Here is a 19,130-nt window from a genome sequence, read left to right as displayed (position 1 = left end):
ATGTTGATCTGACCTCATCACATAACACCCTGTACACTCAATACACGGTCCATATATGGCATTATGGCCAGTGCCCGCTTCTCGCCCTCAGGCGTCTTACTGGTATATATATTAAGGCAATGGGCCTGGTCTACAAGATTCGCTACATGTACCTATCAAAATCAAAATACTTCCTTAATGTCAACGAAGTCCACGATTACAACACAAGAGGGAGTTCCACAAACGGTTAACCACGTTCAACCCAGATTCGGCTCAAACAAGGGGTTAAATTAATTTCGCTCCTATGCCACTAAAATGTGTAACACTAACACCGTACCAACAACCGTTGGAAATGTTAATCCCTAGACTCCTTCAAAACCGCTCTCAAAGAACACTTAATATGGGCGTCTGCAATTCAAAACTGCCCCCTGTAAAACAGGTTAAAGGGTTAAAGTCCCCCCTCATATCTGTCGTTTCCCTTTTTTCTATGATGATTTCTTTTTTTGCATAAAAGTGTATTTGTATGTCTAAATGTTATGACTTATGAACTGATGAATTAAAAATGGAGGACCCTTATGTAAACAAGTGCTTTTTCTGGTTTTATTAGCAGATTTTGTATTGACCTGTAGGCCTACTTTCCTTGAACTTTACTCAATCTGCAAACTGTTAATACATTTTCACTCACTCACTCACTCACTCACTCACTCACTCACTCACTCACTCACTCACTCACTCACTCACTCACTCACTCACTCACTCACTCACTCACTCACTCACTCACTCACTCACTCACTCACTCACTCACTCACTCACTCACTCAATCAATCAATCAATCAATCAATCAATCAATCACGCAAACAACTTTACAGAAAAGGAAGCTCAAAGTCGCTTACAATAAGCGGACATGGCAACACTGACTGCTGCTGCTGCTGCTGCTGCAGTCGAAGGCGGGGCAAACTACCGTAGACGTCGCCTAGGCCAACAAGAACAGATCTACAAGCTAACGACGCGTCGCGATGTGACGCGTCGTTAGCTTGTTGATCTGTTCTTTTTTTTGGCTGGCGACACCGTCGTACGGGAGCACAAGGCTAGTTTGTGGCATTCATCGGTCAAGCAGGAAAGGAAGACTATTAATAAAGGATTAACGATATATGACGTAACAGTTCAACACATTAAATGTTAATTGTTTCATCTGTTTAATGACTTTATGTAATAATAATTGCCATTATTGTCAATCATGGAGGAAATCGTCACCCGTCCGGCAACACAAATAACACATTTCACTTTGTGACATATGGTGTTATATTTCTTGATCCGAGGAGAAGTCTTTTTTTATCATCGGTAGATGGCGTTATTGCACCACACACGAAAAAACATAATGCAACTAACTATGTAATAACCTCGCCTCTTTCCACAACTATGTAATATCGTCTAATATATGCAACGTGTGTGCATGTGTGCGTGTGCGTGTGCGTGTGTGTGTGTGTGTGTGTGTGTGTGTGTGTGTGTGTGTGTGTGTGTGTGTGCGATCGATCGATCGATCGATCGATCGATCGATCGATTGATTGATTGATTGATTGATTGATTGATTGATTGATTGATTGATTGATTGAAAACTTTAACAATGTAGAATACGCACAGGAAACAGTTATGGTCTGCTAATTAAAGGGGATTAAAAAAACATCCTCCATTTCAATTCATCAGAAGTTCAGAACATTAATGACATACAATATAAAAAATTCGACTTTTACCCTACAGTACAAAATAAATAAATAACTATAGCCTCGTTTACATGGTAATTCCATTGTGCTGTTTATTTTCTCTTCTCGTGTTACTGTTACATCGTTGCTATAACGCCCAGTGCCCCAATCAAATGAGGGGTTTTCCTTCACGTCACGGTTTGTTTTAAGGCCATCATCATGGGGGTGTGCGTAATATTTTGAACTGTCGCTGCGTGCGTGTTGCAGCAGCCAGGCAGAGAGGACCCGAGAGTCGAGTAGAGAGAGTGAGAGGCACAGGGGACAGTCACCAGACGACTCGAGAAAAAGTGGACAAGCTGTGCCGTAATAATAACATAATAAGAGTTTTCTGGAACTATGTCTTTCATTCTGATGAAGAAGAAGAAGTTTAAATTCAAGGTAGACTTCGACTTGGACGAGCTGTCTTCCATTCCCTTTGTCAACGGAGTTTTATTCTGTAAAGTTCGACTCCTAGACGGCGGCTTCGCCGAGGTGTCCTCTCGGTAAGAAACCTAGGCTACTATTTATAGTAGCAAAGCAAAGTTCTATTCCACAGCAACGCCACGCTGCTGTACTGTGCTTTTACACATCATCAGCTGTCCGTCCGAAACAATGTGCAACGATTTGACCAATTGTTTTATTTTAAGTAGCTTTAGCTTGAGTGTTTTTAGCCAGGACATCCGATAATCTTGAGTTTATTGTTAATGGATATTCCTTTCAAATCCTGGAAACATCCCAGCCTATAACCAACCATATCACAATGATATCCTGTGTGTGCAAACAAGGAACTGCTACTCTTTCACAGAACAATAATGAATGCATGTTTTCTTTACTCCCTGGAGTCCCTCCCTGGCCCTGCTCATGCAGTGTTGGTCAGTGGCTCTCGAAGTGGTCCTTGGGGTGGTTCCAGGGGGTCCCCAGGGAAATTAGTTACCGGTAATTATCTAAATCAGTTTAACCCCTACAAGCCTCACTTTACATGGATGTCTCCATGCTAAAATCTTGATAAACGTGAACATTTTGGGAGAAAAATAATAATACAGGTAGGTCAATTAACACCACAAATCTTGAATGTGTGTGTGTGTGTGTGTGTGTGTGCGTGCGTGCGTGCGTGCGTGCGTGTGCGTGTGTGTGTGTGTGTGTGTGAGAGAGAGAGAGAGAGAGGGGGGGAGGGGGGGGGTATAAAGGCCAAATAAGATCCATTATAGGATTTCTTTTTAGCATGGTGGGGGTCCTTGACAAGAAAAAAGTTTGAGAACCAGTGACAGACAATAACGTGACAGACAGTGGGCTATATGTTGCATGGTTTTCTATTTCTAACTATAACCACAATTGTTTCAACAATTACCATTGAGGTTAAATCAATGCACATGTATTTTCTATTGTCTATGTGGCATGTTATCTCTTCATGTTGCCATAGCAACGGAGCAAAGACGAATCTAAACAGTGCAAACCCACCACCAGGGCTTTGAGGGTTTGGCTAAACCGTTTGTTTAAGATTGAGACCAGACAGCTCCGTCCTGACCAACCACTGACACACTGAGTACAAGACCGGGACACTTAAATGAGTCACTGGAAAGAAACGGACATAAGCATAGCACATGCCAACCACCAATGGTTGTGTGTGTGTGTGTGTGTGTGTGTGTGTGTGTGTGTGTGTGTGTGTGTGTGTGTGTGTGTGTGTGTGTGTGTGTGTGTGTGTGTGTGTGTGTGTGTGTGTGTGTGTGTGTGTGTGTGTGTGTGTGTGTGTGTGTGTGTGTGTGTGTGTGTGTGTGTGCGTGCGTGCGTGCGTGCGTGCGTGCGTGCGTGCGTGCGTGCGTGCGTGCGTGCGTGCGTGCGTGCGTGCGTGCGTGCGTGCGTGCGTGCGTGCGTGTTTGTGTTTGTGTTTGTTTTTAATGGCAACTGCCAGCATGAATGTTCTGTATGCGTTGTGTTTTATCCATTGCTCAAACAACCTCTAGTTTGTCCAGAATCTAGGCTTTATTGTCTGATGCGTTGTCTGTATGTAATGTATGTATTATATTATTAGCCAATTAAACCCATCTAGTATTTACCAAATCTACACCAAATTGAATTGCCAAAATAGTAGATCTACAAGCTCACAAACAGTATAACGTTGTTGGGAGTTTGTAGATCTCTTATTGTCTCAGAATCTTCACCCCAGAATTGGGACGCTAGGGTCGTTCTCTTGTGGTCCGTTAACCCATTTGAGCAAAGTTTAGAGGAGGTCTCTCCATTTACCGAAGCTGCTCCCAGTAGGGTTGAGATCCCAAGGATGCCGGTTCCTTAACAAATTACAATTCGTTCTTCTTAAGAGTAAGTGTGTGTGTGTGTGTGTGTGTGTGTGTGTGTGTGTGTGTGTGTGTGTGTGTGTGTGTGTGTGTGTGTGTGTGTGTGTGTGTGTGTGTGTGTGTGTGTGTGTGTGTGTGTGTGCGTGCGCGAGCGTGTGCGTGCGTGTGCGCGAGCGTGTGTGTGTGTGTGTGTGTGTGTGTGTGTGTGTGTTAGTGTACGTACTTGAATAGTGCTTGGCCTCTCTCCCATGCAGGGAACCGGTCCAGGCTAACTGTGTGCAGTGGAAGAAGAGGTTCTCCTTTGTGTGCAAGATGAGTGCCAATGCGGGGACAGGAGTCCTGGATCCTTGTGTGTGCCGGGTGTCTGTGCGCAAGGTACATTTGTATGGATGGCAACTTAAGCACTGCTTTGTTTACACTGCAAACAAACATACAGTCCCCATAAGAGCCTCCTTTCCACAGCTGAGTCACTGTTCGCAAGTGAGGTTTGCCAGGGCTAGTACACACAGTGAAATCCTCACTGTAACCAAATGGACCCATAAAGGTTTATTTGGTGACATTTGTAGGCTACATGAGTTACAAATGGATACATTAACAGAGGAACTAACTAGTGTGTACCATGTTCATAGCAAATAGTCTAAATTTGTATTTTCAAATATTTAATTTATAAACTAGCCAGACATAACGACAAAGCATACAAATGTGAGCTCACTAATATGTTTGCTGTCTCTTTTTGTCCTTTTAGGAAATGAAGGGAGGGAAGACGTATACAAAGGTGAAGTGGCTCTCTTGAAAAGGAGCAGCCAGGCTGGCATTTGTATAACTCAAGTGTTATATGATTCATATTAGAACATTCTTATCACAAAGTTAATATGATAATGAGTACTAGCCTCCAAGGGCATTCTTTGTTAAGGGAGTGTTTGTTTGTAATTGCTCAGACTCAGTTTCCGCCTTTGGTTACTGATTATTGTGAAGCGAACCTTTCTGTGTTATACAGTAGCACTCACTGAAAAGCAGACAAGCAACAATAACAAAAGAAGGTTCTCTCTACCGTGGGTTATTATGGGTCCATGTTTTTGTTTTTAAAAATGTGGCTTTCCCGCGAATGTAGTTATAGTTTTGAAATATTCATTAGTTGTTCAGTTTGGTGTTGGATTTCAGTTTAGGTTTAGTTCATGTTATGAGCGCATAAATCGTTCTATTCTTGTTATTTAAAGAGAAGTCTTGATTTAGAGAAGCTGTTAAAGGTATAAAATAATGCATGATATCATATGATGGTGAAAACAAAAAAATATGATTTTGCATGCAATTATTTTGTATTAGTTTGTTTAGCATGGTTAATTTAGTTTTTTCATTTCATTTTCTGGGGGGTTTTAAACTTAAGTTTTCATTTTAGTTTTAGTTTTAGTGAACTAAAGTAACCCTATAGTATGTAGGCCATATAGATATTCTAGAATTCTAGGCTTACTATACTATAACTCAGTCAGTGGTTCTCTACGCTTTCAGGCCGTGACCGTCAGAATAATCATATTTGAACTGGGCCCCATATAACCTGATACGCACTTGGAATGGAGTTGAGGCATTACATGTTCGGCTCCACAAATACATATTGGGAAAATAGCAGATCTAGAAGCTCACAATAAGTGAGGCGTTGTGAGCATGTAGATATGCTCTTTTCACAAATTCTGCCTCTTTCTTATATTCTTTGGCAATTTGGCAATTTGGTTTTTATTGTAGTTTGTTGATTACTGTTGTTGCAGTAATGGTCTTTACTCTTTTTTCTTTTCTTCCTTTTTGAGGTATTAAAACGGTCATTTAAGTCCTTTAACTTGGCACTTCACTGTCATCTGGGGACCCCCCCCCCCAAAAAAATCATGTGGGGACCCACCTGGGGGTCCCAGACCCAAAGGTTGAGAACCACTGCTATAACTGATGGAGGCTGTAGTGTTCCAGGAGGCTGATGGAACATAAACGATTCTAATATGATTTGTCTACTTTAACTTTATCCAGCTGGGCTTTGCTGACCTGAACCTCTCGGAGTTCGCTGGATCGGGCAGTACCACGCGCCGATGTCTGCTGGAGGGATACGACACCAAGCACACTAGACAGGACAACTCCATCCTCAAGGCAAGCATAAATCCTCAGTTATACTTAGTTGCATGCCGGTGTCGTGCTCAGTAAATTTAGCAGATCTACAAGCTCACAATGCCATCACGAATGTGACATTTGAGCTTGTATATCTGCTATTTACGGCAAGCAACACTAGCATGCAACTATGTATAAATCAGGCTCGACTCCTTTCTCAGGAGTTGTGGGAAATGTTTGGTTTATCCCAAAGTGTTTCCTGATACTGTCCAATGATTCTACCTCCTTATCACCAGGTTTTCTAGAGGAGTAGAGGGGTATAGAGGCTAAACGAGAACACAATCTAGTGAAAATATTGGGCGGCATTCTTGGCCAGAAAGGATAGGATAAGCTAAAACATCATTAACCGTTTAAGCCCAATATACGTTGTACGACGAATGGGGGGGGGGGGGGGGGGGGGGGGGGGGGGGGGGGGTAATGATGTGACATGGTGTGAGCTTGTATTTTTGGGGACATCAGTAAAGGCAAACAGAAATATAGAAAATTAAACGTCAAGCAAAACAAAGAAATTGAAAAATGACGGTTGCCAATGAAATCTCACAGTACAGTTGGTAGGTACCCTATCAGTACAGGGAAATACAGAGGCTACCGTATACTCTGCACTGCCATGCCCCCAACCAAGTGAAGTTTACCTATACATTACAATAAACAGTCTGTAACTAGGGGAGTGAATACCAGGAAATGCAGGATGATGCATTTAGCTGTAATGCTCTGGCACGTCAGTAATGAAAGGCATGCTTGAACCTGTGGTGATATACCGTAGGAGAGCATCTAAAGTTCTGAACTAGCCTGGTAAACGCCTCCCCCTTGAAAAAAATATTTTTGTCTTCTACAGACTGATCAAGGGGGAGGGGTTTACCAGGCTAGTTCTGAACTGCCTGGGTCCAATAAATTAACTGACATATGACATTGTATGTCATAATAGGTAAACTTCTTCTTTCAGCTAGTTCCCGTTTCCATTATTCATATTGTGAATTTGTGACCAGCATGTCATATTAGGTGAAAATAGCCCACGCTACAAGCTCACAACCCGCCATGTGAGCTTATAGTTGGGGCTATTTTCAGTGAAGAGATAGGGTAAAAAGGAGAGAGCCAAGCATAGACCCCTGGGGAACCCAAGTATTTAGGGTTTAAGTGGTTTATGTGTTAACCACTTGTTGAGGCTTCCCTAAAACCGGTTTTCATGCCACAAGATTCAACCCCCTAAACATTACAAGGCAAACCGTATCACTAAGCACATTCAGTGCAGCATACACAGAGGTACAGCGTCTTGTGCTGCCCAAGCTAACATTGGTTTGTATCTTCTTATTATCACACAGGTTGTTATCACCACACAGCTCATGTCTGGAGACCCCTGTTTCAAAACGTAAGAATATGTATTTTCATACCCACACTGTTGGCATTCTCCCTCTCTTTATTAATAATGACTTGTCTCTTGACTTGACTTGTCTCTTCCTTAATTCATTGACTTGTATAATATAATGAACATCTAATGAACTAATAACAAATTAAGTGTAGACCTGTCTCTCACACTGAAACCACAAGCTGTGGTTTCAGAGTTTCAGCTCTGTATCTGAGCACAATCTGCATACAGACAAACCTACACAGGAAACTTTCTACCTCATATCCTGTATGTCAGCAAACTGAAAACCCCTTTTTTTGTAATTTCATTGACATGGTTTAAACACGAGTTAAAACAACCAAGAGGACATCCGGGCACTCAGAGTTAAAAAATCACACCTGTGTGAAGTGAGCGGTGTACCGTGTCGGGGTCCCTGCAACATCCAGACCCCCAGGAACGCGCCCAGGGGGGCGGCCCGGTTCCGGTGAGCCGACCCGCATCCGAAACGGTCGAGAAGTAACAGAGTTACCGTGTTGCAACTTTCTGTGCTCGGACGGACAGACAGACAGACAGACAGACAGACAGACAGACAGAAAAAAGAGGGAACAGACTTTATTAAACCAACATGTTTCACCCTAAATGGTCTTCATCAGTTCTGACATTTCTACTGTTGAGCTATAACAGAGAGCTTCCCCAGCAACCCTCATAAATAAGCATACGCTTTTACGCTATTCGTTGCATTCATATGTGTTTTTCTTTCCCCCATCAATCTGTTATTAGCTGTCATTACACAATACACACACACATCCATGCCTTGGTTATCCAACACGAGCCAAGTAATTTGGGATCAAGATAAGTAGGAAAATGCCCCTAGTATAAATTATGTTATTTAGTCTGGAGTTGTCCTTTAAGACAATGCCCCATGCAGCACCACTGCACCAGGGTTAAGACAATGCCTCACACAGCACCAGGGTTAAAGGCCAGTCCACACCAATGCAACCCCAAGTTGCAACATGCAACTACTTGCAACCAACTGCCATTGGAGATATGGTTGCAACTAAGTAATTGCATGTTTATAATATCTCAAACTTATACAGTGCTTTTCTACCAAAGATGCTTTGCATGGGGGGCAAGAGGAAGCAACAAAAATAAAAACAACTTTATTAGGGGGAAAAACACACTAAAAGCTAAGGAATAAAAACATTAAAACAGTGAAAAGAGTTAGCTAGGGAAAGCAATATTGAAGAGGTGGGTTTTGAAGGATTGGAGGGTGGAGGCATCTCTGAGCGTTTTAGGGAGTGCATTCAACAGGGTTGGGGCAGCAAAGCCAAAAGCTCTGTCAAATGGTCTTGGGGAAGTCGAGGAGGTTTGCATCACCAGACCTGAGGGGGCAGGGACATGAGAGGACATGACGTTTGATGAGATCGCAGAGGTAATGATGCAAAGAGTTGCATTGGTGTGTGGACTGGCCTTGAAGCTGTTTTGTTGCAAGGTGTTGCGAGTGACTGGTTGTATTGTACGGTCTGGCCTTTAGACAATGCCCCATGCAGAACTTGTCCACTGTTGAAGGAGTGAGCAACAAGGAGCAGCACGGGACCAGCTCAGCACTCACTAGTCATGTTCAGACAAACAAGGGCCAGTCAACCAAGGTCATGACGTAATAAACACACTCCTGGCAGAGCTTAGACCATGTGCACTTGATCACGCCCTCAATCTGCCTTTGTTACACGCACACACACACACACACACACACACACACACACACACACACACACAGTCACCAAGGAGGTGTCTAATGTCTAAACTGCATAGAATTGCCCAGTCATTATTCCTCCCTAGAAAGTGACTTATTGCGTGCGTGTGTGTGTGTGTGTGTGTGTGTGTGTGTGTGTGTGTGTGTGTGTGTGTGTGTGTGTGTGTGTGTGTGTGTGTGTGTGTGTGTGTGTGTGTGTGTGTGTGTGTGTGTGTGTGTGTGTGTGTGTGTGTGTGTGTTTGTGTGTGTGTGTGTGTGTGGGTGGGTGGGTGGGTGGGTGTGTGGGCTACAACGGAGCTTAGTGGGAAAACCTCGGATTGTATGTCTGTCCCTCTTCTCGCTGTCGTCTCGTCTGTCGCATTGACTCTTTTTCTTCCTACCACACTATACCGTCTCATGTAACTCAGTAGCTCACATTCGCTGGGGTTTCCTGTCCTTTCGCTATGTCTGCCAAAGCGCAGAGGATGTTATGAATAAAGCCTAATTTATGTCTGACTGTCGTACAAGGATGGCGCGTTCTGAAAATAGCAGAGCTAAAAGTTTACAATGAGTGGAAGATGCAATGCTTTGTGAGCTTGTAGGTCGGCTATTTCCAGCGTGCAAAACTGTCGTACAGCAAAGTATAAATTAGGCTGAAGAGTTCCCAGTCATTTCTGGTAAACAGATTGTTAGTTCTGGTAGAACTTTCCACTTATAGATGGCGCTTTAGGGCCAGGTCAGACAGGATGCGTTTTAGAAGCTGAGGCCGTCCGTTTTTTTTGTTTGTATTCGTTGTTTTGAGTGGAGCTAGCCCCTCCTATGCACAGCTTTGTGTGTTTTTGTAGCATGGAATGTGATGATTTGTTAGGCTGATGTATGATGATGATGATAAGAGCACCCCTCACTTCACACAAGGGTGATCTTTTTCTTTTTTACAATTTTTTGGAGGGCTTTTATGCCTTTATTGATAGGACAGTAGGCTGACAGTAACTGGGGAGAGAGAGAGATGGTGAGTGACAGCAAAAGCCATTGGGAACGGGACTCGAACCCACAGCGCACTGTTAGGCTCCATTGCAGTAGCCTAGGTGCCAGCGGTCTGGGGCGAGGCCGTACTTTTATAATCACTATCAGAGAGAGTGAAGCTTGTACAATCAAACTAAATGTAATGCCTAGAATTCCAAGTACTTGTCAGGTTGGGCCGTTGGGGGTCACCAGTTCAAATGTGATTATTTTGGGAGGTTCTGGGGGCCTGTTTCAAGAGCTATGGTTAGCCTTTAAGGTTTGTGAACCCTTGCCCTAGGCCGATTGTTTTCCTGTACAGGTAAAATGTTCAGGTCAGCAAGCAACAGTACAATCAGCTGCAGTAAATACTATTAATAAATGGGTGTGTTCGATGTAGGTGTGCCCAGAGCCGTGGGTGTGCCAATGTGCAATTGACAGTATAGTAAGTATAGTCAACGTTATCTATGCTTTCACATTGGTACACCTAAATCTAACCCAGCCCTCATGAATTAGCTCCATTGCTTACATCACGACCCGGGCTACGATAAGATCAGCCTTATGCAGCCTGCCTGCCAAGTGAGTGACGGGTGATAATGTGGTTGCTTCGCAAAAAAGCCGCTGCAAGCTGCTCTGTATTGCAGACTGCACAAAAATGGCAGAGCAGCGCACCCTGCAAAATGCATCCTGTCTGATCGGGGCCTTATGGCAACCTTTTCTTTCATTAGCAGACGTAACTAAACACACATCGACAATGTGTGCTGGGTTAAAAGTACTGAACGTTTAAAAAGTTGAACCCGCGTACCAAGCAACAAAGCTTTTTTAAACCTTGAGGTCCCTAATATGTTGGGCATGTCATTATATGCAAACATTGTCAAACATTTTCTCACGCAAAACGGCTCAGTTAGCTAAAGAACACCGAAACACTGCTTATTGATTTATAGTACTGTATGTTGTGTGTTCCCTGTGCAGGCCTCCTTCTACTGCTATGACTCTGGGAATCCCACAGGCTGAGGCAGAGTGTCTTAACGAGGACACCAAGGGGGGAGACAACCACCTATCTGTCATTAGTATGTATCTGTATCTGTACTGTACTGTACTGTACTGTACTGTACTGTACTGTACTGTACTGTACTGTACTGTACTGTACTGGTTCTAAAACCTTTTCATGTCAAGACAAGGACCCCCAAAATGTATTTGGCCGCAGACCCCCATCTGAAAATGTTTTGTCCGTCCCAACCAGGGTACAAATTCGCAGCTGTGAGCTTGTTATTTTTTTAAATAGCCAACGTATAAAATATGGATAAAGTGGTTGAAATTATTGTGATGCTCTATTAACAAATTTAGCTGGGGACACCCTGGAATTTGCCGGTGACCGACAAATAGGTCCCGACCCACTGTTTGGGAAACAGTACTCACTGTACTGTATGAAATATCTTCCAAAAGGGTTACACACATGAAATAAGTAAGGGGCCTAGTACTGTATAGAGCCATGGGGGATTCCGGTCAACAAAAGTATAGAGGATTTAAGTGTTTAAAACTTAAGATCAAGTCTTACTGACATTTATAAGTTTATATATCAGTATAAATGAATGCCTGTCTTTGTTCCATATAAAATTAAATGTTTCTTACTGCTGTGTTAACATACATGTTCAATTATTACACACAAAATCAAGATGTATGGTTGAGTTCATTTTAGCATAATTTCAGTGAGAGATGAAGATACTGTAGTGGTCAGTATCACGCTAACTAATGCTGACTTTTCGTTTGATTCTCTTTAGATTCTACAAGGAAGTCTGCATCCGTCCCTGATGAGCTGGCAGCGTACGGCCACTCCAGGACCTCTAGCTATGCTAGCCAGCTGTCAAAAATATCAGGTATACATGTAGCATGCATGACCACACACACACACATGCGCGTACACACAGATTATCCAACGAGCCTGTTGGGCCCAGGCCCAGGGGCCTCTGAGCTAGGGGGGCCCCTGAGCTTCAGTCTCTGTGTGACCGAGTTGCTGTCACACGGAGGCTCAAGCTTAGGGGCCCCCAAAAAGTGCAAAGTTAATAACAGTTATTACCTTCGAACTTTTTGCCAGTAATGGGCTTATCATGTCAATAAAATAACCCCAAATGTTCTAAACCAGTGGTTTTCAACTGATTGTGAATGAGGGACCGCCACCCTGACATAGAATCAACCTGGGGACCATTGTTGTGTTGGGTGGGGATATGGGCTAAGATTAATGCTCTTGTATCACTTGCTATATGCATCCCATGTGTATACAACATCCCACTGTGTCTCAACTCTCAACCAATGGTCCATTGACTAATAACTTCCTAATAATAATGACTCATCCAGACATTCCGGTGAACTTCCCCCTCTTGAGATTTTAACTCCCTTTTTCTGTTGAATTTCTTGACCTCCCACTTATCAGTAAATGACTGCATGGACGGTCATCAATGTCACCAGGTCATTCAGTTCACTGACTGCATGGACGGTCATCAATGTCACCAGATCATTCAGTTCACTGTTTCTCAACTAGTAGAAAGAAAATGTAAAATAAAATCTACAAATCCTACATTACTAAATGCATGGTCAGGGACCACATGCAATACCACCACGGACGACCTGTTGAAAACCCCTGTCCTAAACCATCATATGATACATGTTACTGCAAGTGTTTAAACCCTCAGTTTATCCATAAGGCTTCCAGAGGGAGGTCTCCAAAAACAAGGGGGGGCCCTTTGCATGTGTGTAGCCCAGGGGCCCTTTATCTTTAGATCCACCTGTACGCACGCACGCACGCACGCACGCACGCACACACACACACACACACACACACACACACACACACACACACACACACACTAGAAGACTATGCGCACAACATCAGCGTCTCTAACTTCTCTTCTCTTCTATCTTCTCTCCTTCTTTAGTTCTCTCTCACACATACGCTCTCTATCTCTCTTTCTCATACGCAAAAAACACATGCTGTAAACACAGGGGAAAGCACCCCTGATACATCAGCATCTCTCTCTCTCTCTCTCTCTCCAGTTTCTCGTGCACAGAAACAGACACATACTGTAATCACAGAGAAACGCAACACACATACCACATCAGCATCTCTATCACTCTCGTTCTCGTTCTCTCTCGTTCGCGCTCTCTCTCTCTCTCTCTCTCCTCCCCTCTCTCTCTCTCTCCTCCCCTCTTTCTCTCTCTCCCTCCTCTTTCTCTGTCTTTCTCAAACGCACAGGCACACGCACATACACAGACACCCAAATCAAACGTATCAAACGTCTCACGTCTCGCAGCAACAACTGCATAAGCTGTGGAGTACACAGTATATACGTCCTACAGCATATGAAGTATATAGCCTACTGTTTCTTAACAGGTTACAGCAGATGTAGTACAGTATATACTGTTCCTGTGTCCTTTAGCTAATAGCTTAGCCTCACACTGTCACACAGCACATGTAGTATATACTTTTAATGTGTCCTTCAGCTAATAGCTTAGCCTCACACAGCACACATAGTATGAGCTGTTGCGTCCTCCTTACCTGCAGGTTACAGCACCAACCACTCGCGCTCGTCCAGCCTGACAGAGCTGAGTCACCGGAGGAATCCCTCAGGAAGCTCCGCCTCCACCGGCATCGGCAGCATCCTGGAGCCCGGCGAGCAGGGGGGGGGCAAGAACACACCCCCGATGCCCGCCAGCTGCTACCACCACGTCCCCGAACGACCCTCCACCCCGGCAAAGAGGTAGAATAGACCTTACTCATGATCATAGAGCGACTGCATTCCAGACGTATTATTAAAGCTGGTGTAATTAATTTTCAGGTCGGGATACCAATTGTATCCAATCAAGAGAGAGAACTCATGCAGGAGTCAACAGGACACAGGATAAACAAGTGAAATTGGAAGTGATGAAACAAAACCAAAAAATGGGTGTAGACAAAATTGGAACTGGAATAGTAGAAATCTGAAGATGATTGGAGTTCTCTCCTGAACGGATACAATTAGTATGCCGACCCCCAAATATATTTTACACTGGGGCGCTAGCGGCAGCCAAGTGTTTATGTTTGCCTTAAGCATGCCCCCCGTGATGTCATGTGGTGGGTGGTAAAAGGGTGATAAAGGCACCCCTCACTTCACACGAGTGTGATTCGTTTGTAACCTCTTCCACGTCTTTCCATCAGACCTCCCATGAAGCAGCAGTGCTCTGTAGAGCACCTGCTGAAGAGAGTGGACGCCACCAGGGTGGATGCTGACGACATCATCGAGAAGATCCTTCAGAGCCAGGATTTCAGCCACAGTCTGCTGGACTCCAGCGCAGAGGGTAACTACCTACCTACTGTACGCCTCACCTACACAGTAGTCCTTCATTTAGCAGACGGGCATGGGTGGAACATCAGTTGATTGGATTGGATGATGTTGTGTTTCTACTAGAATAGACAGACCTTTTATCAATACCCAAGGGACATTCAGTTGTCATAGCAGCAGCACCGCAGTGAGGAGACAAAGATAGAGTTATGGGCAGAGAAGAGAAGATCGAGGCTCAGAATAGGTCATAGCCGTCATCACAAATGTGATGAGATCAGCTCATTTGGGCAAGTGGCTATGGCCAAATTTAGCCCAAGGAGTGTTTTTCGTGCAAAAATAATGCTTGCAATGGATTCAGAATTATGAAAACCCCTTAGTTTGACCTGTCACATATGCTACTTAAAGCATAATGAAAATGTGAAAATCTTGCCTTATGTAGGATGGTAAAGGTACCCCAGCTTATTATGCTAATTATGAAAATAGACCTGTACGTGCCCATCGGCCACCGGTCTACTTGAGAACGATACAACTTGGGAACCTAATAATACCCGTTGTCAACTTCTCATAGCACCCGTTTTAACTATCGGCCTAATCAATTTGCAGAGCCTTTTGTGGTGGTTCTGGAGAACCGTGGGTCCGACCGACTCGATACCGGGCACTGCACTCCCTGCGGGGGTGTGGGACGCGTGTGTCGAATTTGAAGTCGGTGGGACAAACGGTTCTCGAGTTACGTGCATCACAACCGTACACTCACGCACGCAGACACACAGAGACGTGGCACATTTATAGTAGGATTGCCCAACATAATGCAAGTTAGCATCCGGCAGTTTCTAAATGCTGGGGACCCATACTCAACATTTCTAACATAAAACCTTAGGGTACTTACATTCTGGCAGGTAATGTGGCCCATAGGCAACTAACCTGTGGGCCAGGGCCCAGTCTGCATGGCCCTCTGCGTCTGCATGGGCAGGTCACGTATGCATAATGTATAGGTAGACAGAAATAGACGCAGCGGTATGTGCATTCTTCCTGTCACCAATAAAAACAGCATCAAAATAGACCCAAAGATTTAAAGACTGACCTGGCCGTCTGCACTAGTCTGTACTAATCGAGTTAGCACATAGGCCATAGGGTATGAACCAGTTGCAGACATACATATCTTGTGCAATCTATCACCAGTAAAAATGGCATGATATATAATATGTACTGCATAACAGTAGTATGGATCAATATGTACATAATAGGCATGTTAGATATAATTAAATAATAAATAGAGGCATAGTTATAATGTAGAATAAAATAAAGTAATGTAGAATGAATCATATGCAGAATGCATTATACAGTACTATATGTAGTTATGTGCATATAGATATACTATTATGTACAGTACAGCTTTAAACAAAAGAATGTATATATTCTATTATAGGCCTACTATACAAAGCCCGGCCAGTGCTATCTATAGAGAGAGGAATCTGATCCAATCCTGTGTGTGTGTGTGTGTGTGTGTGTGTGTGTGTGTGTGTGTGTGTGTGTGTGTGTGTAGAGGAGGGGCTCAGGCTGTTTGTTGGACCGGGTGGAAGCACAGCGCTGGGAAACCAACACACCAGGTACCAATAATTCAATATAGAAATACTCTGTTACAAGTAAAAGTCCGGAATTCAACATTTACTTGCATAAAAGTACAAAAGTATTGGCATCAAAATGTACTTAATTAAAGTAAATGTATAAACATCTTTTGAAAAAGTTTCCAAATAAATGTAGTGGAGTAAAAGTACAGTATTTGGATCTGAGATGTAGTAGAGTAGAAGTAAAAGTATTGGAAATAATCCACTAACTAAAGTAAAAGTAGCCTACCTCAAAAAGTACAGTACTTGAGTAAATATACTTGCTACATTCCATCACTGTGACTTGCTACGTTCCACCACTGGTGTGATGTTATTGTTATGTAAGTTTGTAACTCACGATGTGTGTGGGCGCTACACTGTACACAACACCACCACCACCTCATGTGTTGACAATAACTAACTGTGGTAACAATGAGTTTCTTTGACAACATTGCTTTATGGTTCTCAAATGTTTTACTTTCAAAGACCCCCAATAACTCTTGAGAGTGGATGTTATGGGTCCATTTGTATACCTGCAGACTAAGGTCCAATCCACTTTATTCATGAAGCACATTTTACAACTAAAAGTTTACAAAGTGCTGTACAGAAGAATAAAACTAAATACACTGTTGCTATTCAGAGAACAACAGCAAACACAATAAAACAATACAAAACGGAGATACAAAACATGGACCATAGAAACTCAACGGGGGTTGAAACCGGGGTTAAAAGCCAAGGTATAAAGGTGGGTCTTTAGGCGAGATTTAAAAGTCTCAATGGAGGGGGCCAGTTTGACATAGTTGATCTACAAGCTCAACGTGTGCTTGTAGATTGTTGTGAGCTTGTAGATTTGCTATTTTAAAATTTGTATTAATAAAATAAAATAGGGCTTAAGTGATTAAATATCTCCATATGGAAAGAAACTCTTCAATTTGTGTGATTTGGTCTAGATGGAAGATGAGTGGCCAATGTTAGAGGTAAATATATTGAAAACAATGTATTTGTTGAGGCCTTTTAGAACAGATACCCACACTTGTCTCCTGTCAGCTAAACTCACACTCTTTTCTCTCTCTTTCAGGGTTGGAGCCGGGGCCTACGAGCAGGTGGTCATTACGCGCTAGGCTCAGGGACGCCTGTGTCTGTCAGTAAAGGGTGCCACACTACTCTGATGTAATGGAGGGGTCCACAAGAAGGGGTGCAGAATGACCAGGGGAGATGAGGGTGCCATATTGGCAGTTGTCGGCTGCCTCGTTCCTGGAAAAGCTCTCACATACAGTCACACAACCCAACTCCATCTGACCCACTGCATCTGTGGAACACCAGAGCTCTCTAGTGGTCAAAGAGTGAAATTCAAGGCAACATTTCCAGATCTGCTTTGACAAGCGAGGTAACTGGTCCATTATAGGGACATTTACATGCGTCTCCTCGCCCTTTATAGCTCACTGACATGGGAGGAATATCAGTGAATCACAGTGCTACGTACTGTCCACCTATAAAGACTTTAAACCACTTTGCAAGATTCCAAAGATTCAAGATTTGTATCGTTACATGATACATATATCTTACATACGAGTGCACAACTAGTGTAAAATGAGTTAGTTTTGGTTCCTCAACATTGTAGTGGCAGTAAAAATGATAACAAAGAATGATAAACAATAGCAACAATAATAAGACAAATTACTTAACAACATACAATTAAAAAACAGGCAAATCAAAATCTGTTTAACAGTATGTGGCCTGAGCCTTTGTTTTAATTTGGTACTCATACCATGAATGTTGTTTTTAATCTTTACTTTGTGACAGTGGACACATGTTGGCGGGGGTTCTGCCTGTATCATTCTTCAATAAGTACAGAGTCGAACATTCTCTGTTGTCCCACTAAGATCAACAAAAGTTAAAGAGGACTCAGCAAGATGCAGGGGAAGTCACTTATACCCATTTCACACCGAATCAATGACCTGGGAAAGACCCGACGTTGCTGTTGGTGTCCGAGGGATGGTCAAGGCCGGTTATCCCATTAGTCTCGGGCGTGAAAGGGAAACAGGGGTTACAAAAACACAGGTTTCAGTTAAGAAATGGTTATGAATTGGTTATGATTCAGAGGCATACTAGTACAGTAGGCCTATATATGCACACAGTAGATTTTGGGAGAACACCTTTACATGAAAGGAACACTGCATAGAATCAGAATCAGCCTGATGTGACATCACAATAGGGAATAGAGGAAGTCTTTAGTCAGGACTAAAGCCTGACTTAAGCTTCTTTCTCATATGAACTCTGGAAAATGTCCAGGTCAGGACATTGTCCGGTGTTGGGCTTTCAATGGAAGTTTATCCGTTGGAAATGCGTTCACACCTAAACTGGTTATTTAATGTTGAGGCCTGAGGGGCACCGGACATGACGCAGAAATGATGCCGCGGAAATCGCTAAGATTAGTAGAAAGAGAACCACTTAGTTGTCCGCCGGTATCACATTCCGGAAATAGCCATCTGCAAGCTCACAGCGCATGGCATTGAGAGCTTGCAGACTTGTAGATCGGTATTTTCGGTGTTGACGCTATTTGAAAACGAGAAGAAGCAGCAAGAATGTGGACATCAGACTTGTTTCTATGAAGGAGAAAGATAAAAAAATAATCATGAAGTGTTGTTTTGTACTGTATGTTGATATCTTAGCACCTGTGCGCACACATGAACGTGTGTGTGTGTGTGTGTGTGTGTGGGGGGGGGGGGGGGGGGGGTTGTCTCTACTTATAACTGTATAATTAAGTGTAAATAATATTTCATAGTGCTACGGGCAAATATTTATGTTACTGAGACAAGTCACATGTGTTGTTGTTTTCATGTCAGTTACTGGTATTCTTATGTTCTTTTTAATATGGAAAGATTGTAAATTTCATGTAGCATTCTAATTAAATCATTCTTGGTACTGTAAATAAATATTCCACATTCTGGATCATTTAATATGTTGTTGGGTTTTTTTTATT

General features: G+C 43.1%; 1 protein-coding gene across 1 annotated transcript; it reads left to right on the top strand.

Annotated features, from left to right (window-relative positions):
• Nucleotides 1-1,978: 1,978 nt before the first annotated feature.
• LOC306943172 (EEIG family member 2-like) lies at nucleotides 1,979-18,862 on the top strand. The gene is made up of 11 exons (XM_079529374.1): nucleotides 1,979-2,221; nucleotides 4,264-4,384; nucleotides 4,755-4,784; nucleotides 6,020-6,136; nucleotides 7,474-7,520; nucleotides 11,200-11,297; nucleotides 12,009-12,104; nucleotides 13,787-13,982; nucleotides 14,420-14,559; nucleotides 16,087-16,150; nucleotides 17,226-18,862. The coding sequence occupies exons 1-11, from the start codon at nucleotides 2,076-2,078 to the stop codon at nucleotides 17,266-17,268; spliced, it is 1,098 nt and encodes a 365-aa protein (XP_079385500.1). The 5' UTR covers nucleotides 1,979-2,075; the 3' UTR covers nucleotides 17,269-18,862.
• Nucleotides 18,863-19,130: the final 268 nt, after the last annotated feature.

This window comes from Electrona antarctica (genome assembly GCF_951216825.1).
Source record: "Electrona antarctica genome assembly, chromosome: 19".
NCBI lineage: Eukaryota > Metazoa > Chordata > Actinopteri > Myctophiformes > Myctophidae > Electrona > Electrona antarctica.
The sequence above is the reverse complement of the archived record's forward strand: the minus strand, read 5'-3'. Positions and strand labels throughout refer to the sequence as shown.

What these genes read in the sequence shown, in the direction of transcription:
- LOC306943172 (XM_079529374.1), top strand. Translation starts at nt 2,076, where the DNA reads ATGTCTTTCATTCTGATGAAGAAGAAGAAGTTTAAATTCAAGGTAGAC. An exon ending in GAGGGAAGACGTATACAAAG is followed by an intron (nt 4,785 to 6,019) that starts GTGAAGTGGCTC and finishes AACTTTATCCAG; the next exon opens with CTGGGCTTTGCTGACCTGAA. An exon ending in CAACCACCTATCTGTCATTA is followed by an intron (nt 11,298 to 12,008) that starts GTATGTATCTGT and finishes GATTCTCTTTAG; the next exon opens with ATTCTACAAGGAAGTCTGCA.